The 22,245-nt window shown below is 34.9% G+C and overlaps 4 protein-coding genes across 5 annotated transcripts; 2 read left to right on the top strand and 2 right to left on the bottom strand.

Annotated features, from left to right (window-relative positions):
• Positions 1–660: 660 nt before the first annotated feature.
• On the bottom strand, positions 661–7,797 carry LOC121640997 (NF-kappa-B inhibitor delta). Of its 2 annotated transcripts, none has more exons than XM_041986833.1 (12): positions 7,620–7,797; positions 3,871–4,007; positions 3,744–3,777; positions 3,457–3,647; positions 3,185–3,369; positions 2,477–2,582; positions 2,215–2,361; positions 2,060–2,111; positions 1,787–1,944; positions 1,420–1,536; positions 1,136–1,300; positions 661–1,048 (listed from the first exon to the last, which is right to left on the bottom strand). In XM_041986833.1, exons 1-12 carry the CDS (start codon positions 7,633–7,635, stop codon positions 977–979), a joined length of 1,380 nt encoding a protein of 459 aa, XP_041842767.1. In that variant the 5' UTR covers positions 7,636–7,797; the 3' UTR covers positions 661–976. The 2 variants fall into 2 exon arrangements, with proteins under 2 accessions (XP_041842767.1, XP_041842768.1); XM_041986834.1 differs by having other exon boundaries at positions 3,185–3,366.
• A 5,882-nt stretch (positions 7,798–13,679) lies between these two features.
• Positions 13,680–16,263, top strand: hcst (hematopoietic cell signal transducer). The gene is made up of 5 exons (XM_041987220.1): positions 13,680–13,712; positions 14,248–14,318; positions 14,486–14,506; positions 14,717–14,851; positions 15,496–16,263. Exons 2-5 carry the CDS (start codon positions 14,273–14,275, stop codon positions 15,540–15,542), a joined length of 249 nt encoding a protein of 82 aa, XP_041843154.1. The 5' UTR covers positions 13,680–13,712; positions 14,248–14,272; the 3' UTR covers positions 15,543–16,263.
• A 1,478-nt stretch (positions 16,264–17,741) lies between these two features.
• On the top strand, positions 17,742–19,660 carry LOC121641214 (transmembrane immune signaling adaptor TYROBP). Its single transcript, XM_041987219.1, has 5 exons — positions 17,742–17,987; positions 18,082–18,099; positions 18,196–18,339; positions 18,433–18,500; positions 18,600–19,660. Exons 1-5 carry the CDS (start codon positions 17,951–17,953, stop codon positions 18,654–18,656), a joined length of 324 nt encoding a protein of 107 aa, XP_041843153.1. The 5' UTR covers positions 17,742–17,950; the 3' UTR covers positions 18,657–19,660.
• LOC121641211 lies at positions 19,094–21,307 on the bottom strand. Its single transcript, XM_041987215.1, has 10 exons — positions 21,204–21,307; positions 21,036–21,097; positions 20,903–20,935; positions 20,760–20,807; positions 20,452–20,496; positions 20,216–20,266; positions 19,662–20,060; positions 19,532–19,570; positions 19,359–19,416; positions 19,094–19,171 (listed from the first exon to the last, which is right to left on the bottom strand). Exons 1-9 carry the CDS (start codon positions 21,209–21,211, stop codon positions 19,382–19,384), a joined length of 720 nt encoding a protein of 239 aa, XP_041843149.1. The 5' UTR covers positions 21,212–21,307; the 3' UTR covers positions 19,094–19,171; positions 19,359–19,381.
• Positions 21,308–22,245: the final 938 nt, after the last annotated feature.

The following is a 22,245-nucleotide window of genomic DNA, read 5'->3' as shown; positions in this document are numbered from 1 at the left end:
CTTGGGGGATGGTGTAGTTTCCATCCTGCTAACTTCTGACTAGCTTAAGTGTAAATGCAACCGTTCAAAGGTCGCCCTGAACATCAAAACAGTCTGATGGAACTGTGATCATTTCACTCGTGACTCATGAAAAAAATGTACAGTGAATCAGACAATATGTCATCGCACATCATGTAATGTGTCCACGAAAAGAAGTAACATTATTTGTCATGAGCAAAAAAGTTTTTACAGTTTCTTTTTCCACAAAGAAAATTGCACTGCCTGTTACAAACACATGTATGATGCATACAGAAAGAGAGCAAAATTATATTAAAGATTGCCTTAATTTTAACACATAAATTCTTAACATAAGATTAAGATACACGTGCTGACAGAAATCTAAACCATAACTCAGAGTATCACTATGATACCTATTCAATGGGGTTTTTTTTTAATTGGGACTCAGATGCGTTTCAGGGACATAGTCTTGGAGTTCATTTGCATGATTTCACAGAAATCAACCATAAATTGGGACATTAGCCTATCAGGTGAAAAAGTACAATTCCAACCTCCTTAACAACATTATGGCTTCCGGTTAATCTCTTTTTTTTTCTAACCAATATTCTTTTTTTCTGTACTCTTATCTACTTTGTCAACTAAAGTAATTCTTCAGTTTTTTTCTGTATGTCAGAATGTTTTACACATGGCTTTTCATAAGTAGAAAGCTAACAAATAAATTCATAATCCATTGTGTGTTTAGAACAATGAATGTGGCAGGTGTTTATGGTTTCATAAACACCTAATGTAACAAAGCAAATTTAATTATTAAAGCTTAATTTGTCATAAAAAATAAAACGTGAATATCAATAAATGTAGAGATTAATACACCAAATGTATAGGCTAGACTCCCAAAATCTTATAACCGTAAAAGCAGCATCCCCTTCTCAATAGAGGAACCAACTCATTCCCTCTAAACAGGAATTACAAGTGATTTCAATCATTCCTGGTCCTGCAAGGACACGATGCGTCGTCGAGAAGAAGCACTTCGTTTCTTCAACATGAGTTTGAGCTACAAAAGAATAAAGCAAATAAGGTAAATTACCCTAGAAACAGTAAAACAGCAAGACTTAACATTGTGAGATAATGGGCTGTGTACCTGCTCTCCCTGCTCATCACTCTGCAGCAGGTGAGCCGGCTGGTCATTCTCCAGGTTACGGATACTGGGATCAGCTCCTCTGCCCAGCAGCAGCTGGAGAATATCCTTCTGGTGAGGGTTACCATGGAGACCAGCCGCCATGTGTAAAGCTGTGTGGCCATGAGCCTGTGACAAAAATGCAAATGTAGCATGACTCAGTGTTTACAGTCAGTCTAGTTATATGGTGCAACCTACTGTGTATATGCAAACACACAAACAGAGTTTCATGTCAGTGTGGGTCTCACTTTCATATTGACAAAGTCTTTCATGTTTGGCAGGGGAAACCTCAGCAGATAGCGCACCAGGTCAATATTCCCCTCTTTTACAGCCAAGTGCAGGACTGTCTTGTTGCTTTTGATTTCCTGGAATTGGAGAATTGGAAGCGATGGAAAAAACATAATGTAACCACAAGTCAAACTTTGACCTTTAAGACACAAAGATGACAGAGAACACAAAAGAGAGTACGAAGGGGGAACGGCTGGCACTATGACATCATATTTGTTAAATGAAACATCGGCACTTCCCCTATGAACTGTACATTTTCGCTGACACTTCAGAGTTACGCATATTAGTTAGCGCCCTTGTTTTTAAAAGCCTATTGAGCTACTGTACCTGGCTGAGAAGGGAAGCCCCTGCACTCAGTAGCAACTGCACACACGACAGCTTCTCTGCAGCTTTGGCCTGAAGATTAACATCAGCTGGCCCGCTGGTGGACAGGGCCTTGACGGTGACACTGTGAGAAATGGCTGCACAGTGCAGAGGAGTCATACCTGAGGCAAAGAAAGAAGACGTGTAACTTTTAATTGAAGTAAGAATTTGTTAACACAACTTCAACATCCTTTAACTATTGCTATTTTAATAATTAGAACTAAACCATGAAAGTACCTTCAAAATTGCGAGCCTCCAGGTTGACAGATGGTCTGTTAGACAGAATTACCTTTAGGGAAAAAAATCACCATTCAGGCCTTCACAGTTAACTCATTTCTGTGTATCTTTTAAAATATTATTGCCAAAGTAATTAAGCAGTTATGCTTATTTACCTGCAGAACCTGAGGGAATCCATAGTGAGCAGCCAGATGAAGTGCAGTTTGTCCTTTAACATCACAAGCGGTGATGTCTGCCCTTAACGACAACAGATCTTGTACAATCTCCGGATGGTTTGCCGTCACTGCCACCAGCAAAGCAGTCTGCACAAACATATGTATATACAAATTACAATCACTGTATGCTAGCCGAAGAAACTTTTCATATAAAACATGTCATATACATTCTTTAAAGCCTGTGGACTTTTCTTGATCTTACTTTTCCTTTGTGTTCTTTCGCATCGAGCCTCCCCACATCCCTCAGCTTTTCTGCAGCAGCATAGGCACACTCCCTCAGTCCCTTGGCAGTGTAGATGTGCAGGATGCTGATGGGACAATGGCAAAAGATGAATCACATGTAAATTAGACTGGATAATCATAATGATCCACACAACAAATTTCACTCTGACCCATTTCACTATTAAAGCTTCTTTCTATTTTACTGGACTTTCTAATCATCAACGACTATTGCCTGAGTCATTGGCTTTTTTTTTTTCTTAATCATTTTCTAATTCTACCAAACTGCATTTGCGGTTCTCGCTTTCAGCTCTCAACTGAAAATGAAACTACGGAAGTAAATAAATTGTGTACTCACATTAAATCATTGCAAAATCATTTCAAACCTAAGGGTTTGAGAGGGACTAGAAAGTCTGAATGCACGGTTTTATACATTTGTTCTTAAATATGTTGCAGACCAACGTTTGATTCGTATATGTACACCGTTGGTGTAATCTTGCAGTTTCAGCTCTAAACTTTACAAGCTTATATTTTTATTTTAAGGGTGAACAAGAATATTTTCAATGCTTTACTTAGAAACATTGTGCATTTTCTAATATCACATACCACCTTCTCTGCAGACTTTTCTGCGTTCATTAAAAAATCTCAAAAGTCTCAAAAAATGTAATATGATATATTTAAAGACACTCACGTATCTCCATCTTCATCTTGACAGGTAGCTCTGCAGTAGTCCATCCCACTGAGCAACATCCTGGCCTCTTCTAACTTGGAGGCATCCATGGGTGGACCAAAAATCTGCTGTGTGGTCTGACTGGGTCCTGGAAGTGGCCAAGACGAAACCACAGTGGAATCTGTGACTCCCATTTGGTAGTCCTGCTAAAAATAGTTAGATTTAAGCCAACAACAATGAGGCAGTGAATGAACTTATGGGATTTTATCTTGCATGTTAGCAGCAAGTCTTACATATGAATGAGGCATTGGATCTACAAATCCTTGGACTTGCTGCTGGGTGCTGTATTCAGGTGCTATTGGAAGGTTGTAGGATGCAGCATAGCTAGGTCCTGGATGGTTGGTGTAATAACTGAGTGTCGACTCAGGAGTTGTGGCCCATGGTTCATAGCTTACTGCCATGTCTGAGTAGCTGATTGCTGCACCTAGAATTGAAAATCAGGACATTTAAATTTTACACTCAAGAAACATAAAGCTGAATTTATCCTTTACATGTAGCATAGAAGATGTCCAGCACTCGCCTGTACAGGTAAATGGTTCTGAGGAAGACAAGTCCTGGAAGAGGCAGGAGAAAATAGGAGATCATTAGCAAACACAGTAAACAAAAATTATTTATGATGATATTTGGGGAGATGCTGATTGGCTTACTGTCACAGTAGTTATAGGAAGAGGGCTTGTGCTGGCAGTAGAGCAGGGTGGTGGCACAGCCAACGACCCACGTCTTCTCTTCTGCTCCAAGAGTTTTTTCACTGTGGGCAGGGTGCAACACGGCTTCTCTTTTGGCGCTAAAAATAAAAAGGGAATAACCATTTGCTAAGTTCATGACATACTGACTTTTGCTGACATATTCAAACAAACACTTCACTTTGCAACAGTGTAGAGAAATAAAAATGATATACTTCACCTACAAAAGATTTTATCACCTTACTGTCATAGTTTAGTTAAAAGATGTCTAAAGAATTCCCTGCATGTACTGTCTGTTTCAAATCATCCAAGAACATTTTAATGGGATTCTAATCTGGGTTTAACTGGACTCTCCCACAACCCCCTGAGTCCTATTTCCGAGCATTTCATAGTTGGTTTTGGTGGTGTGTTAAGGATCTTTGTCTTGTTCAACTTGCCCTTTCTTCAATCACTCTGATTAGAACCAAACCATAATATTTCCACCGCCATGCTACACAGTATCGTGAGAAGCTTCCTATGGTATGCATCCAAACATGGCTGCTGCATCTGCTGCCAAAACAGCTTTGATTGAACTGTCCAGAATATGTTATTTAAAAAAGTTTTAGTCTACATTTTCACATATAAATTGTGGTGTACTCCAATGTTTTTTTCGTTTTTTGACAACAAAGACAACAAACATTAAGAGCTTAAAAGATCTCAGGTTACCACAACAAAGAGAACAGAAAATCCTAGACGTTTCTGTTCTCTGTCCTAGATAATAAAGTTTAAATAAGAAACATTTAACACTATCAAATCCTAAACTCTTGATTTTAATGTCATAAATTGAATAGTGTAATAAATGGATGAGGATACCTACTTTTATCCTTTTTAAACATAGATTTAAAACACAACATTGACTGCAGGGTTTCAGTTTTAGCTGCCATTTCTTTCAGCATATCAATTTAACAGTTGGTATTGTTTTAAAAAGAATTATGGATTTTTGCAATATGTAAGCTATTTCTACAAAATGTGCTTATGTTTACATATATGTGTGTATCCTGCTCATGAGATGAATATCCCAAACTACATTTGGCCATTACATACTTTGTTCAATTTTTTATAATAATAAAACGCAATAAAAAAATCCCCATTAAAGTTTTTAAGAGCCGACGTTGTCATTTTCAGATATCTTGTTTAAAAAATTAAATATTAAACATTAACAATGAGTTTGTATAATGATGCTAATCAAACTAGCAAGAGCCAGAAAAATTATTACATGTAAACAGTCTATATGTTTCTTCTTTTAACTGATAAATTAATACAGTACACAAAGCAACGATATATCTCATTATACTTAAAGTAAGAGTAGTGTATATGCCAACCATCATCCAAAACCAATTTTGACAAAAGACCACGGGTATAAAGATTTTTTTTTTTTGTATTTAAAAATCAAAATGTGTCAAAATGAGAATACAATCAGTAAAATAGATAATTAAGGTTATGGATATGTGTCTAGATGTGTAAGTTTTTAAACTGGCTCTCATTAGTTAGGCTTTAGTGAGAGTAAATTAGCAATTATTCCAAAGTAGACATAAACTGCTGAAATGAGTGGAACCAGCAATATGAGACAAATCATGTGTTGAGCTTACATAATTAATTTTTTGAGTCAAGTCGATATAACAGATCCAGCATATATATATATATATATATATATATATATATATATATATATATATATATATATATATATATATATATATATATATATATGTATGTATGTATGTATGTATGTATGTATGTATGTATGTATGTATGTATAAGAATTTATGCTATGATTACATTTTCCCCCAATGCTAAAGCATCATTTCCATTGAACAGGTAAAGGAAAAGAGAAAAACTGGAAAAAATATTACAAAACAGAATTCTAATGTTTCCAATAGACAGTCTGTGACCACACAAGCTGTTTCCTCAAAAACTTCACCCCACACATAAGAGATAAGCACTGGGTCTATTTCCACTCTCTCTGTGGAACCAAAGTACAAAGTTAAGTCTTTGAGAAACCTCCTCCATTAGGAGAAACCTCCTCCATCATGTGGCCATGCAAACCAGAGATTAATCAGAAAACCTTCAGCATGGGATTGCCACCGCTTATTTTCTATGACAGCTTCCGTACCGCTCCATTACGCTACAGAAAACAAACCACATCTTCCTGCCTTTGTTATAGGCGCGTCACCTGACACAAGTAGATACTTTTTTTCTTTTCTTTTTTTTTTTGCTGTTAACCTACATGTCTACGAAGCAGAGCAGCAGAGGAGTTATACTGTTTCATCCCCGTTTTTTTACTCTTCGTCCATTAAGGACAAGACAGCCCTGTTCTGTGAAGCAACCCACACATAAAGAGAGAGAGGGAGCATTTCCGGAAAAACAAAACAAAACAAAACAAAAATGCTAATCCAGTCGAGACAACATATGAGACCATGGGTTTGCCAGTTTAGATTTCTGTTAGGCGACTGTCTCAACTTACAAGAGCTTTCACTTCCACTTCTAAAACTGTACTGAATAATAAGCCCTTGTGTTGTTCTGTGTCATACTGCATAGCCCCAGCACCTGATAAAAGGTTACTTGAGCAGAATTCATACATCAGTCAGGACATTTAAATGCTGATACATTTAATTTTCAACTTCAGGAGGTGTTACTACAGCCTTACTCAGTCCTGACTCATTTCATCTTTACCACAAAATGTAACCTTTGACCTTTTGTCTGAGCACGTATTTCAACCTAACTTCACAGCCTATTTCAAGGAGTTTTACCAGATGCAGAAGTTGCATGAGTCTTGGTATTTTTGGTCCATCACATTGCATGAGAGAAGCAGGAAGCAAGGGGATGGCTTTTAATAGTTTGTTCAAAAGTAAGAGGATGCAGGCACATTTTGGATTAACCCTAACTGTCTGCCAAAGTTAGACTTTGCTTCATTCAAACAGAGGTGGTGGAAACCCCTGGACATTGAGTCACGCGCGTGGGAGGCTGGGGATTCCGACGGCCTTTCTCTTTTGGCTCCATCCACAGAAAAGAAAGAAACAGTGCATAACCAGTTTCCTCATTTTGTGGTTTAGCAGACTCGGGGCAGCAAAAATATATGTATGTGTTCACCCGGGCATGTTCAGCAGAGGGCAAGTACAAGAAGCATGTCACACTGCCATATCACACAAGATGCTTGTCTGGCATTAATCAAAAGGGGAAATGAGAACATGTTACTAAGGGTGGAGATGCATTAGGGATTCCCCAATAATGGCCTGACTACTAGATTCATCCAAATTATGATGTCATACATATATCACTGAAATGATTTAATGAATAGTCCATGTACAATGTTTGTAGAGCGGTATTTTCACCTACAATACATAATAACACAATCTGGGAAATACTGTTGAAGCTGAAAAACCTCATAGGATTTTTCATCCAACACAACAAAGTAAGAACAGAATCTATCAAAAGAGCTCAAAACTATAAAATAAGGTTCTCGTAGTTCTCGTGATAAAAATAAATCTTACACAAAAAATGTAAACAATTTCCGCAGGATCAATATAAAAACGAAGCAACACTTGTCATCATTCTGGCTAAAACATTTAACTTAGTGTTATGAAGCTGCAATAACCCAAAATAAGAATAACATCTAACCTTAGATTATGTTTGTTTTGTTGTCATGACGACGTATCAAGGGCACGCATACTCACATTTATCAAAGTGCATGTCAGAAACGTTTTTTTCCTCTGATGTCTTTAGCGGATCGTCCACTCAGTCACCAGTCTGTTGAAAACGGGATTCACGGAGCCGGAGGAAGCTGTGTTGTTCAGGTGGGCAGAAGCCTGTCTGACTTCTTGTAGCAGCTCCCGCGTGTAAGTCCACACTGTCTCCGCCCACAGCTGTAGCCACGCCTTCTGAAAGAGGGTGGCTGGGGGAGACGCACATCAAGAATTCAGAGTGGAGCATTACCAAAGGAAAGCTGTGATCAGTAACCCATTTTTTAAAACCATACAAATAGAAATTATTGCGCTGAGAAAGTAAATCATATAAACAGCTATTTAAAAAATATATCACTTTTTTTACCAGCAAGGAAGAGAGTCTCAAGCAACCACATCAGTGTGTTGAAGCATTTATTACTAATCTGAACTGATTTCATATTTGACATGCCTGAATGAAAGTAAAAGGGGAAAAAAGAAGGATCTTAAGCTTTAATTGTGAAACAAGATAAAGCAAAATAACTTCCAGCAAAAAGCACGATCAAGAAAAGTTTCTGAACAGGTTATTAGATGTACACAGGGAAGATGAAGGGTCTATATATATATATATACATATATATAGTCAGAGTTGTTGTGGGTAATTCAGCTTGGCTGGTGGTGGTCATGCTAGCACATACAGCCCAGGCAGATCCCACAAAAGTTCAGTGGGGTTGAGGTCTGGACTCATAGCAGGCTATTCTTTCCCCTACACTACTACTGTGACTGACACACACCTGATAGCGCTGGAATCTGAAAATAAGAGTCAATACCAACATGACGTTGTGACGTTGATGTTACATTTTATGTACTGCTCACAAAAAAAGTTATGGATGTTCTGCTTTTTGTTTAAAATCAGAAGGTACATAAAAAGCACTTTAACCTTTACAGGTGAACTTTATTTGAGCCTTCTCCAAACCTTTGAATGCAAATGTACAACTGTTCCGTGTTTAGGTACTTACTGCATGGCGTGCTGCTCTCCAACAAAATGATTAGCCACACTAAAAAGAAGAAAAAAATACAATAAAATAGAACTGTGTCTGAACAATAACTTGACCAACAAATCTTCTGGTTCAATAACATCTTGTATTTAATCAGTCCTCTGCATCATATACTGTTCACATTTTGACCTCAGGTCAAGACGCCATGCATGACAACTTATTGAGACTGTTGTATTGTATAAAATATATATTTTAGATGAAGAAATTGCCATTACATCATTCTACTTAAATGTCCTACATTGATGATGTAATATCAATGTAGCATGAACTTTTTAGATTTCCTGTAAATTTCACCAAAAGCTGAATATCTCTAACTGGGACAGATTTTTACAGACAGGAAAAGTGACTATTGTTTTAGATTAGTTTGACCTTCTTCCTTCTTGAGCATGTTAAGCTACTGTTTGCCTTACTTTTTTTTTATTTTTCTTTACTTGTGTGCTTTTATTTCTGTTCCTTTTTATAAGATTTAAGATTTAACAAATTCTTGTCGTTGTCATAATAAAAACAAGATATTGTTTGCACATCCTAATACTGGCATAAGAAAAAAAACAGCACAATGTCAAAAACAATATGCAGTCTCATAACATGTTGACAATAAAGCATTAATTCAAGTCTAGGTCAAATTACCAAAGTTGGGATAGCAAACTTTTCCAGATACATAAAATATTTGACTTTATTGAATCTAACATCTGTTTTGTTTTTGTTTTTTTTTTCTGTGTCAGAAAACTCACAAAGTAACACTGATTATATCACTAAAATAATGTAAAAGACACTGCACTGCTGCTTTATAGCTTACACAAATGAGAACAAAAACTTTGACTGTTTCTTTTCTATTTTTTTTTTTTTTTTTTTTTTTTTGATATTTTAGTTGCCTTAAATTTTTCTCAACAATAAGGGAATCATCTCTGTGATAATAACAACTTTGATATAGGAAAAAAGTATTTTCTTTAAATTCTCTGTCTACACAGTCTTACAAGAAAATTGGTGTGACTTTAAACAAATTAACGTCAATCTTTGTTTTTCTTACACAACTAACATTACATTAACTTTTAGTTCTGCAGATAACTGCCAAATAACACATAATTACAGAGATGTGGAAATAGAAGCATGGAAAAAGAGAAGAAATGTAATGGTTTAGATGACTGCTTTGGAGATTCAATGATTGAATGATTTAGAGAAACAGCTCATAGACGCCACCGGCAGACCTCTCATGCTGGAGCACGTTCCCCAGCATAATGTGACAGGAGCAGTGAAGAATAACATGATATAATAGTAATGAGGACAGAATATAGTCACCTTAGACTAATCTGTGAAGTCAAATAAAATAGTTTTTAACACAAACTCCAGTGAGCTCTTAACTAGTTAACTTACTCTATGTAAAAGGTTAATGACTCAATGAGTAACAGAAACAAAGAAAGGAGGAAATGATGCCACAATACTCTATAAAAAAAAGCCGGGACAATGAACTTCATATGATAAAACTTATATCACAGGTTATTCATTTGCTCATTTATGGATGTTTTGGATTTTTATGCTCTAAAGGCAAAGATAATGAATACCCACAATGATATATTTATATAGATCTCAAGGCTATTTGCATTAACAATAATTATAAATATTTATACAATTCTCAAAAATTTTGAAAAAGCATTCAGTAAAAAATTTGATAACTTCATTAAAATTAATACCTCATTTTCACATAGTTAATATGGATTCAGTAGTAACCTCATGGAAGAAATCACAAAGGCCATACATATATATAAAAAAATGCTGTGGAGATATTCATTGATCTTAAAAAGGCATTTCACACAATAAACCATGAATATTTAATACACTGGAAAAATATCAGATTAGGGGATTGGCACGGGAGTAAGTGAAATGTTAAAAGTCTAAAAGAACAGAAAGCAGTTTGTGAAATTAGATGAATGTCAGTCATTTTGTTTGGATATTAGGTGTGGTGTACCACAAGGGTTGGTCTTAAGATTATTCATAATTTACATCAATGGTATATTTAAAATCTCAGTCATGTTTGCTGATGACACAAATATAATTGTCTCGGGGAAAACAGCAGCTTTTGGAAATTATCAACACAGACTTAAAATTAAATATTGGTTTGACAAAAATAAGTTATAACTAAACTTAAACAAGACATGACTAATGATATTCAGCAATAGTAAAATAAATCAAAGTGTGCAAGTACTGATAGAATGTGTTAGTATAGAAGAGGTAGGCTACATGAAACTAAATTATCAGGGACGATAATTAATGACAAAAAATTGCTTGAAGTTATACATTAAATAAATATGCAATTAACTGTCCAAAAGTACTTCTATAATAGCTATAGCAAGACACCTTATAAACCACAAATAACTTCAAATTCTGTTCGTTCAGTGGTCTCACCATGCCGTACTTACTGCACAGAGGTTTGGGGCAACATTTATTGGAGCCACTCATCATCCATTCATAAGGTCATCTGGAACACACAAATGTGTCAAGGCCTAAATATTATATTGTAGAAATTCAAAACATGTTTCAGGAAAGAGATGGAAGTTATAATTTTTGAGAGAAATTATGACTTTGGAACATCAACCTATTTAAAAAGAAATATAAACAAATTCTTTTTAAATTGTACAGGAAAGGGAGGCATTAACAGCTATTTGAGATATTCTTGTCATGTATTCTATGTGTGTATTATTATATAGAATATGCATACTGTGTATACTGGCATTATATGTGTGTGTGTGTATATATATATATATATATATATATATATATATATATATGATATAATGAAAATATACACAGATGGATTTTTTTAATATATATGTATAATAACACTTATTTTCACATTTAAAATGTAACTCTTCATTAGAACATATATACAATCTCATATATATTTACATGCATAAGTTAAATATTTCTATGAATAACTACTTAAACTAATTAAATGTTGATATATTTATAGCTTCTCATATATATATATATATATATATATATATATATATATATATATATATATATATATATATATATATTAATAGTCTATATAATAATAATAATAATAATAATAATAATAATAATCTGTACCCCTCATTATGAATGAAAAGCGGCTTATTGTGTGTTTTACTTCTTCTTACTTCTTTTAGAACATTTCAGCAGATTCACCATTTTAAGTACTTATTCGAAATTAAATAATCATTCATAAATGTCTTGTAAAGATTAAACTGTACATTGATTGAATTTAGCTTTAATAAGTGACCTTTAAAAAGGCATAAAAAGAAAAGAGAACAGGAAATCAACCAGAGATCTTCTCAGAGCACTAAGTCTGCAATGATGAGCAGCCCTACAGCTCCATCTGCTGTCACAACCAGAGAATCAGTCTTTCACAACCCTGCTGACATGAGCAGATTTCAGAGGCAGAGCACACAAAGTATGTTCATTTGTCGTTCATCTGGCAGCCACCAGATAAAGCGTGAAAAGAACATTTCTCTGCAGTCCTTATCAGTAATGATACTTAACTAATTACTCGAGTACTGAACTATCAGTTTGAAGCACCTTTTCTTTGCTATTTTGTACCATTCCAATTCATCTCAGAGAGAATATGTGTGAGAGTGTTAGTACCTGGCTACTTTACACATCTTTTTCCACAAAAGAACAGATAACATTAACAAATAAAACAAACAACCAATAAAGATTAATCAAGTAATCAGTTTACCCAGCAACATAAATTGGCATAATTTTGATAGTTTCTCTAAGGCATGTGTGATGGCATTGCTCCCATTTTCCAGATTCATTAATGAAAAATCAGCCAATCCCTGATGAAAACAGTCTGACAAATGTTGGTTTTAATTTAATTCATTAATTACTTGTAAAACTTTTAATGCTGTGAGATCACACTTTTAGATGCAGGACTATTTTTAACAGTGAACTTTTTACAATGAGGCATTAGTAATTAGTGCAAGAACATCTCTCTACTAATGATACTAATAAAGGCCCTGTCAAATCCACGTCCAAAACACAGTGTCCAATAACAGGGAAAAAAGTTCAAGATGTTAACGTGTTATTTAGTGTGCAGGCAACACTTGTAACTATTGATATTTAAGTATAACAATGTTTTGTATGGTTTTGATTTTTATCCCAATCCCTGACCAGGTTTTTATTAATACATAAATGTATTTACTTACAGCACAGAAGGAAGAGACTAAGGTAATCAGACAAGACTCAAAATCAAAACCAGAACTAAACCAAAAACAGAGCTAAAAGTCAAAGATACTAACAGGCATGTTACACTTGTAATAGGCAGATGCAGAATGCAGCAATTTTGGAGCCAAGAAAATGTAGTAGATTTAAAAATGTAGTAGAATTAAAAAGTCCTTATTATAAAACTTCTGTTTTGCAACGTGGACCATTGTAACTGTTACACACTCAAGTGTGAGACTGAGCTGGAATTTTGAAAAAAAATGGGTTGTTTAATAAATTAGAGGTATATTGAATAAAATATGCAGGTTTGCTGTTGATGGTGCCTGGCAGTTATGAGTCTGGAGCTGCATCACATCGGTGACATTTCAACAACCCACACACTTCTTTGCCTTTATCTCTGGGGAATCTTTAAGCAGTCAAAGGCCATGAAGATGGCCCAGTTTGTGTTCTTTACAGTTTTAACTTAGCCCCCATAAGAAGATATCAGTTTACTATATACAGAGAAATGTGGCATTCTTTAGATAAAGCTGGGGGAAGTGTAAAACAACAGCACACCTATTATAAACTATACCGTCTTTAATATTATTTTATTTTTATTACTACAAAACTTTGACACATTTATCCACATGGACATTGAAGTGTAGTCTACTCTATTATCTATACTTCCCTTTTCACAGTTAATGTATTAGTAAAGAGAAAGAATCTGCATCTGAAACATTGCTTCCCTGTACAGATAGATGGTGTTTCAGCTTAACAGAGGAAGTTACGAAAGTGACGTCACCCCTCAGAAGTGAAAATCAGACTCATCATCATTTAGACTGCAGAAGGCAGATGAGCCCAAGCAGAGCAGGTAAGAGGCTCTAAACTCATAGTGATTTTAGTAAATTTATAAAGCTTAAACCTTCATGTTAAATCTTTCCTGAATCACGCTGAATGTTTCATCAGATCGTTGATGTTCAGATAGATTATCACTCGTATCATTAACTCATTACATTAACTGTATCATTAATACAGTCTGATACATGTTATGTACTTGATGGGGCTTAACCTGTTTTCCATCCATTTAAAAAATAATCATTTAAAAATTTCACATCACCCATCTCTTTTGATCTTTTTTTGTTGTGTTTGGTTTCCAAATGCAACTTATGGTTTGTTCTGAGGGCGGAGTTGTTTGTTGAAGTAAAAGCAGCCCAAGCCTACAGTCTCTCAAACACTCTATGTGATTTATCTTTAATGTTGGCACAAACTACAATAAAGTTCAAAGGACATAAACTAAAACTCAACCTGGAACTAATGATTGAATAAGTTTAAACATGTCTGGAGGCTGTTTATAAGTTTTGTTTTGTTTCAATTCTTTTTTTTTTTTTTTTTTTTTTGTCTTACAGTAAAACACAGCCCACTTTGAAAGCAATGGCATATACAAAATCCTTCATCAGAGCCATCTTCTTTCTTTGCAGTAAGTTTGCTTTCACAGGTCTCAGTTTTTTTATACATATTTAGGTGATCTTTCACAGGAAGATGAAACCACAGTTTGCATAACGGAAATCAAACAAACAGGGCCTTGGTGTTACAAAATCTGAAAAAGTCTTGTATTTGATGTGTTCTTTGTTTTCTTTTTGTTAGATCTGTCTGTGGCACTCACAGGTACGTAGCCCCAACTAATAGTGTACTCTTCATTTAAAAAAAAAAAAAATCATTAAAAGGAGAGTCACACTAAAAAATAAATAAAACTACAAGAAGCAAATAAACTCAGCCTTGATGAGTCATTTTTTCCAGATGTTTTTGTCTCTTTAGCATCCCACTTCATTTTCTCACTTTGCTTTTTTTCATTTGGTTTCTGTCTGTGTTTGTCAGAGAGCACTGTGTCTTGCTACAGAATTGAACCTGGAACAATAGTTGGCATCGTCTGTGCAGATTTGGTTCTGACTCTCATTATTGTTGTTGTCACCTACCGATGCGCCAGGATTCGCCGTCAGAAAATAGATAATGGTAAGTTGTCAGTACGGTTCAAATCTATAATCGTATGTCTTGCAAATTTTTTTCAATAATAAATGATGAAACATTGTATTTACAACCATGTTTGCCTAGTCTTGTTTAGAACGACTAAGCTGTTGGTAGATGTTCCTTTAATACCTAATCCTGACACCCTCACCTGGCATTAAAAGTCTGCTGGTTGACTTACATTTTATGCATTTTTAGTCTTTGTTTGCTTCTGAACCATTTTCTTCTTTCTTTCTTTCTTTCTTTCTTTCTTTCTTTCTTTCTTTCTTTCTTTCTTTCTTTCTTTCTTTCTTTCTTCATCTTTCTTTCTTTGAGCATGTTGCTGACATTAACTTCTGGATTTGTTGGATGAAGTTGATCTAATTGTGTCTGTCAACAAATGAACAAATTACATATTTCAGTTTTTGTTGATTTATATAAAAAAAATCTTATCATTGAATTAACTTTTATATTTTCAAACCATCTTATTTATGTTTCCTTTTGTAATTGTTCCTGTAGTTTGGCTAAGATTATCTTTGGAAAATCATATCACTGCATCATTTAGACTTCACATTAATCCTAATGTTCTTGGTGCATTCTGGAAAATTGCATACATGTTTTTAAGTAATAGGTTCTTTGTAATCTCTTCACAGCTCACAAGGTGTACATGAATGTCCGGGCTAACTGCAAGAGCACATGAAATGGCATGCCGATTTTTCATATGATGGTCTCTGTATACAAATCTAAAAATTACATAAGATTAGGTTAATGTTTGTTCATTGTGATTACTTCCTAACAGCTAGCCAGCATTGCAGTACAGCAACCTTCTTTTTTCTTTTTTTTTTTTTTTTTTTGATCTCATTTATATTAATAGCTTAATTTGTTTCCAGGAAGACTTGATTTAGCCTATCATGTTGTATTAGCTTTGCAAAAATGAAAAGAAATAAATAAAAAATAAATAAAAAGACAATGCAAATGAAAGTGTATTTCCCAGGTCCAGGCTGACTCAACCCAATGTTTAACTGCATTCTAGAAAAATGACTTTAAAAGAAATTATTTTATTTTTTATTTTTTTTTACTTTAAAGCCCTATAATAAAAATTTATACAATATGGACTCTTAGAATTATTTAATGTTGTATTTAATGTCTATTTCATAAACAAGTTGTTTATCTGACTGTTTCGGAGAAAAATGTTTAAGTTTAAGCTAAGATAAACAATGTTAACGAAACAAATGTTAACATTTTAAATATTACACATATTCATAACATTTTGGCTGTAGCTACACTAAACAGCAGCATCTGTAATTAGCTTCTGTAGCAAAACTTCCACACATTTTTACAGGTCCTGAAAATGATTTGAAAAAACTGAAGAAGAAACTTAATTTTGAGTTTTGGTACATTAATAAATCATGTCTATATCCCTTCTGTCTCTGATCTTTTCTTTCTTTTTTGTAGATTTCTTTTGTACAACACCTCAACAAAATGTTAAAAGGTCTTAATCAATTATTGAAATAAGTCAGTGCTAGGAATCAAAACACAATTGGGAATTCAAATGAAAAGCGAAAACAAATTTACAGAATAATGAAAAAGATGTTAATATTAAAAAGCAAAAATAAAAAAACATGAAAAGACATGTTGAGAAGGGACTGATTCTGGGCTTTCTGATCCTCCGGTAGAAAGTTGCACAGCAGCGGATCTTCAACTGCAGAAGTCCCATCATCTGTCATTCCTGAGTAGGAAGCAACCAGCAGAAAGCTGCCTGAGGCTCTGAAGCTCTGGTCTATAAGGCAGCTGCAATGCAGCGCAGAGCTGAACCATTATGCGCTTCAATTTCAGTCAGCAAATTCTTAAAGTCAGTCCTAACACATCAGGTGAAGATGTGCTAAAAACAGGGCAAACTTGCTTTGGTTACTAGATTTTTGGGGCGTCAGTTCTTGTTTTCTGTGAGTTTGTTAGGTGGTTTTTTTTTATTATTTTCTCTTTAATTTTTATCTAAATCATGGCTGAGTTCAAAAAGGGCATTTCAACAATGCGAGTAGCACTGGAGACCAGATTAGATATGCTGCTATGCCTTGTTGCGTGCTGATGAGACACTGTGGTTTAACTGCTCCTATTTCAAACACAAAAACATGCTGACCAGTTTGACTTATCTCTGTTTAATCTGTCTGATCTACCTCCTCTTTGTTTTCACTGTGTTGTTGCAACTGTCTGCTTTTGCCTTTCACCCATTATTAGTCTCTTTTCTGCTTCTAATTTTCTTTCATTGAATCACACAGGGTACAAAATTCAACAATCACACCTTTGTCGTTTTTTTTCTAAGTTAAAACCAATTTTTCCCTTAACAGGACTCTCATCTGGGTTTCCTGTTGGCCTATGGGTTTTAGACAGCTGGTGTAATTGATTGAATGATTTTATTTCATTCTTATGAGTTATAAGTAAATTGAAAGTATGTACTGTAAATGAGAATTAGTTCTATAATAACATCTGTGTATGACTGTATGGTAGCTCAGCACACCTATGTTACATTTAAATGGTAAACCTTAAGAAACATAACTGAGTAAAACAAAACAAAAGTGCTTTCATTTCACTGAAAGAACAGCTCAAATTTAGATAAACTTGTGGTTATAAGCCCATAGCTTGAGCAGCAGCAGTGACTATGTGGCCCACACAAAACCACAGGTCATGACAAACACCTGCACTCAGAGATAGGATTGCTTTGTATTTCAACGGAAAGTGCATGTGTAAAGAAACTGACTATAAACATCTCTTCATCTTAACCAGATTTGGATGATTTCAATAAAAAAAAAGCTCTGTAACATTAAACAAGCAAAGTGCACAGTGAGAGATTTTCTTGTTAGATTAGAGGACCAATTATCTCTTAAGCAGGGCACAAAACAGACACACCAACTTCCTCTATTACCAGTGGACTCCTTCCTTTAGCTCCTCCCCTGCATCATTGACAGTATTACCCGTGGACACTTCTTCATCTGTAAACTCTTTGGCTTCTTGTTTATGGGTGCAACAACGTAGCTGTGGAAAAAGAGAACGGAAGGACTGCCCTTCAGCTTCTCCCTTGCATTTCCTCCTCAGCGTAAAACCAGCTTTAAGATGTATGACGCTCTTTGTGTTGGGGGTTCCTTGTTCGGTGAGTTTTCTATGTGTTTTGGTGATGAACAATTATAGCAATGCCGCAGCAGTTAATAAATATGCTGATGTTTTCTGAACTGTTTGTCTTCCAGGCTCAGAAGGAAAGCAAGGTATCTAGACTAACTTAACCTGAAGATTTCTGAGCTATGATGTCTTGTTTTTTTTGTTGTTGCTTTTTTAATCCAGTGTTTTCATTTTTCCCACAGATTGTAGCTCCTGTTACTTGATAGGCATGGGTTCTGTCATCGGCATTATCGCCTCTGATATTCTCTTGACCATCTTCATCATTATTGCTGTGTTCTGCTTTGCAACTCACCACCAAAGAAGAAGAGAACGAGGTTCACATGATGGTGAGAATGTGTAATTATGATCATTTGTCACTGTGCTGGGTGGTAATATCTGGCAAGTAAGCACTTATTTGACTATTTTTCAACTGTTAACAGGTAAAAGAAATCTACCTTTATCAGTTACAAAGAAAATGTCAACAGAAGTCACAGAGTCTCCCTACCAGGTAAAATATTACAACATTTAAGTTTGAAAAGATATTAGATAGTTTGGAAAAACATATATGGTATTTCTGCTGTAATGATCAACTGTTTGTTTTTTTTAGGAGTTACACGGAGTCCAGTCAGATGTGTACAGTGAGCTTCAGCACTTTAGGAAATGAAATTCTCGTAAATAACCCATGAAATGTCTAAATCTCAACCTTTTATCTGTTATTAATTCCTCATTTTCAATGCATCAACATTAACATTACATGAAATAATATTTAACCTTTAACACACAGCTGGCTTTGCAACTTAAAATTAAGCAGAATTGTACATAATGATATATAATTGTGAATATTTAGCATATAATGAATATTGTATTTAGTGAATGTGTTGTGTGTTTGCATGTGTTCATTTCTGAATGTTTTCAGATGTTTTTCATTCAGTCTTCATGCCATTCGCATTATTGAACGAATTTTTTTTCTGTTGGACAAATGACAAAATTCTGTTACAATCCCTTTATTTCTTTTAGTTAGATCAATTCTCACATGATCAGATTACAAAAACATGCATATCAAATTCTAAACCTGGAAGAAAAAAGTCCCAGAAAGCAATTATATTTGGAAGCAGTCTGTCTGCATCCTATGAGTCAACAGATGGAGGCTTCTGACTTAAAATGAGGAAGAAATTAAACCTGGAAAAAAAAATGAGGAAAAAGAAACAGTTAAAAATACAATAAGAACTAAAAGGCAAGACACAGACAGCTATTTGGTCTTATATTTAGATTAAATTTGGGGATTTTAAATAAACCTCATATCATGAGCTGGCTTCTGGTTATGTGCAGAAAATACTTGAGTGATTCAAATGCAGAGGGAACAGACCTCCTGTTTGATCGTCAGGCAGCTCAGCCCTTGGCTGGAACAGACAAGCTGCTGGGCTCTGGAGGTGTTAAAGCACAACAAAAAAATATTCACAGATCTTTCTGGAGAGCTGTATGCATATTTGATCAGGGGTATTTTTAATATTCACTTGAGAAAGAGAAATCTATTCTTACTGGATGGATATGTTTCCAAACTGACAGATTCTCTAGTTTCTGTGGGAACATTTAAGATTTATTGTACAACTTTTGATTGATCGCTGTATACAGTTGTTGTGATTTATGTTATAAAAACATTCAGTCTTACCATCATAGTCTGCGTCTTTACTGCTGCCTCCTGCAGTTAATCTGCCATTGTTGTCTTCCAAACTATTCCAATCCAGCATCTCTCTGCTTTGGCCTGGGAGCATCTTATCATTAATGCCTTTCACTATTCCTGGTCTTGCCTGCCTTTGGACATCAGTGCTTTCATGGACACCGTGAGCTTTCACCTTCATTCCCTCCTCACTGTCCTGATCAGCCGACTCTCTGCTTGCCTGCAGCTCCTCGTGGATCCCATTTAGCTTTTGGCTCTTGTGGTCCAGGATCAGTCTTCTGGTCATACCCATCGGCTGCGTATTATCTTTGCCATCACCTGTCATCCTCCTCAGTGGAGCCTGCTGTTTTGCCAAAGCTTCACGACTCAAGACTTCATCGCTATCAAGGTCTTTGAATGTTTGTGGGAAGAATAAAAATATAATATCTGCATCAGTGTGCGCTTTTACAACTAATATTTATGGTATTGCGTCTTTGCTTTAACCTTCATCTTTGTTGATGCTACATTTTATAAAATATGGAGTTTAGAATATAAATTACATATACCTGGAAATCCATCAGTGTCCACATTCTCCATAGATTTAGAGTCAGACAAATCTGTAAAGGAATTGTGTGTTGTTATTTAAAAGAAAAGAATATTATATAGGCAAAAATGAGATACCAAACCAAACAAAAATTCATAAATCAAAGGGAATTCTTTGTTAGTAATATATTTTGATTAAATAAATGCATTTATATATTTATATAATGCTCATTTGTCATTAAGAAACAGGAAAGTGTACCTTCAGAATTTGGCACATTTACTTGTTTTGGAGGGTTGCTGTATGCTGTAGACATGAGAAAATGGAAAGTGATAAATACTTGGGTTTAGATCATATCAGACATACATACTAAGGTTTTTGAAGGTGAATGATAAACAGCAGTTTCAACCGATGCCTGTTTCTGTTCTCTTTTTTCTGATCATGTGTTTATTATATTAGAGAACCAAAAGTCCTATGAGGATCTGGTGAGGAGAGTAATGTGTATGAGACATCATTTCACTTTGTGGTTATAAAACAAAATCTCTTTGGATGCATTTTGAATCACAAACCTTTGGTTTTCGTAGTTGCAGCCTTTTCAGTAGTTGTGCAAAATGCATCTATATCAACAGAGGTTAAAAAAAAGCATGCTATCATTTCAAACAGCACTATTTTGCAAACATTAAATGACAAAAAAAAAGATTACAAATCTCACCATTTAGAAAGCTTAACACATTTAGTCTTTCAGCTCGTAAAGAAAGAAAAAGACAACATGTTATACCATCTGCCCTGTTTAGTGCATAAAAATAAAACATTTTAAAAATGGCAAAACAAGGAGAGTGGCTTACCTCTGACTGGGGGTGTCACTACTGCAGCTGCAAATGCAGGCAGCAGTAAATAAAACGTTAAGCTGAAACACATAATGGATTGTATCAAAGGGGATTGCAGTATTGTAGTACATCAATTAATTCAACATTGAAAAAAGAGAAAACAAAAATTAAACTAATTAAACTTACAACTTCATCACTGACTTCTGTCTCCAGCTGTGTCCACTGTCATCAAGAGGGTTGAGCTTTTATATGCTACAGCATCAGCACATAAAAGCAGAGATCTTTTTAATTATGGTTCCTAACAAGACAGATAAGATTGACTTTTAGTCAAAGACCACATCTGTGTGTTGAACAGTGTGTGACTTGTGTGCAGACGAAGAACAGCTATGGTAGTTCTGGTATATTTACAAAGACCTGTTTATTTCAGCTCAGTATCAAAACAATCAGTCTTAACATTCAAAGTCATGAAGGTAAGTGGTCTTACCCTCTATTTTGTGCTGATTACAGGTAGCAGGTTACCTTGAAAGACAACCCCAGTATTTTCAACGGCCAAAGTAGCCTTTCAATTAATGCAATGGAGCGTGTGTTGGTATTTGTCATTATTTCAGCACTGTCCACTATTCAAATGCATCCCTGTTTTATTAATGACAAAGGCCGTTTGAACAACACCCCTATTTTTCACAAAGATGGGATCTGTGTCTGTGTAAAAAAGTATAAACAGAATGTAGTGATTTCAAGATTATCTAAACCCAATTTTCAACTCAAAATAGTAAAAAGATAACATATCAAATCATAAAACTAAAAACTCTTTAAAAAATTGTTTTCAATTTGATGACAACATCACATTTAAACAAGTTCTGATAGAAGATGACTGTATGCTACTTGTGGAACGAGTTAAAAGTTTGGAATAAGTTTATGTACAAATGATTCACCAGAAAAGAATTAAACATTTCAGAGTACACACTATAGAGATTAAAATTCATTAACAAATCGATTCTTTTGAACGGGTTTCTTAAATGAACAATAAAAACCTAGTCGGAGCTGCGAGATGTTTGTTTGCAAGTCTTTCTTTTTTATCTATAAATTATCCATGCTGCCTTTACGTGTGCCATCATAGAAGTCTGATATCCAACACGCTCCATTCACATGAATAAATCTATGGGGAGATTGTTTGGAAACAAATACTGTGAGTTCTATCCAACTATCTATCCTACCAAAATTTGCATTG

This window comes from Melanotaenia boesemani, chromosome 6, assembly GCF_017639745.1.
Source record: "Melanotaenia boesemani isolate fMelBoe1 chromosome 6, fMelBoe1.pri, whole genome shotgun sequence".
Classification (NCBI taxonomy): Eukaryota; Metazoa; Chordata; class Actinopteri; order Atheriniformes; family Melanotaeniidae; genus Melanotaenia; species Melanotaenia boesemani.
The sequence above is the reverse complement of the archived record's forward strand: the minus strand, read 5'-3'. Positions and strand labels throughout refer to the sequence as shown.

What these genes read in the sequence shown, in the direction of transcription:
- hcst (XM_041987220.1), top strand. Translation starts at nt 14,273, where the DNA reads ATGGCATATACAAAATCCTTCATCAGAGCCATCTTCTTTCTTTGCA. An exon ending in AGCCATCTTCTTTCTTTGCA is followed by an intron (nt 14,319 to 14,485) that starts GTAAGTTTGCTT and finishes TCTTTTTGTTAG; the next exon opens with ATCTGTCTGTGGCACTCACA. An exon ending in CCGTCAGAAAATAGATAATG is followed by an intron (nt 14,852 to 15,495) that starts GTAAGTTGTCAG and finishes ATCTCTTCACAG; the next exon opens with CTCACAAGGTGTACATGAAT.
- LOC121641211 (XM_041987215.1), bottom strand. An exon ending in TAAAGACGCAGACTATGATG is followed by an intron (nt 19,571 to 19,661) that starts GTAAGACTGAAT and finishes ATGTTCCCACAG; the next exon opens with AAACTAGAGAATCTGTCAGT. An exon ending in TTTGGAAACATATCCATCCA is followed by an intron (nt 19,417 to 19,531) that starts GTAAGAATAGAT and finishes TAACACCTCCAG; the next exon opens with AGCCCAGCAGCTTGTCTGTT.
- LOC121641214 (XM_041987219.1), top strand. Translation starts at nt 17,951, where the DNA reads ATGTATGACGCTCTTTGTGTTGGGGGTTCCTTGTTCG. An exon ending in AGAACGAGGTTCACATGATG is followed by an intron (nt 18,340 to 18,432) that starts GTGAGAATGTGT and finishes AACTGTTAACAG; the next exon opens with GTAAAAGAAATCTACCTTTA. An exon ending in TCACAGAGTCTCCCTACCAG is followed by an intron (nt 18,501 to 18,599) that starts GTAAAATATTAC and finishes TGTTTTTTTTAG; the next exon opens with GAGTTACACGGAGTCCAGTC.
- LOC121640997 (XM_041986833.1), bottom strand. An exon ending in CGAAAGAACACAAAGGAAAA is followed by an intron (nt 2,362 to 2,476) that starts GTAAGATCAAGA and finishes ATGTTTGTGCAG; the next exon opens with ACTGCTTTGCTGGTGGCAGT. An exon ending in GTGATGAGCAGGGAGAGCAG is followed by an intron (nt 1,049 to 1,135) that starts GTACACAGCCCA and finishes ATTCTTTTGTAG; the next exon opens with CTCAAACTCATGTTGAAGAA.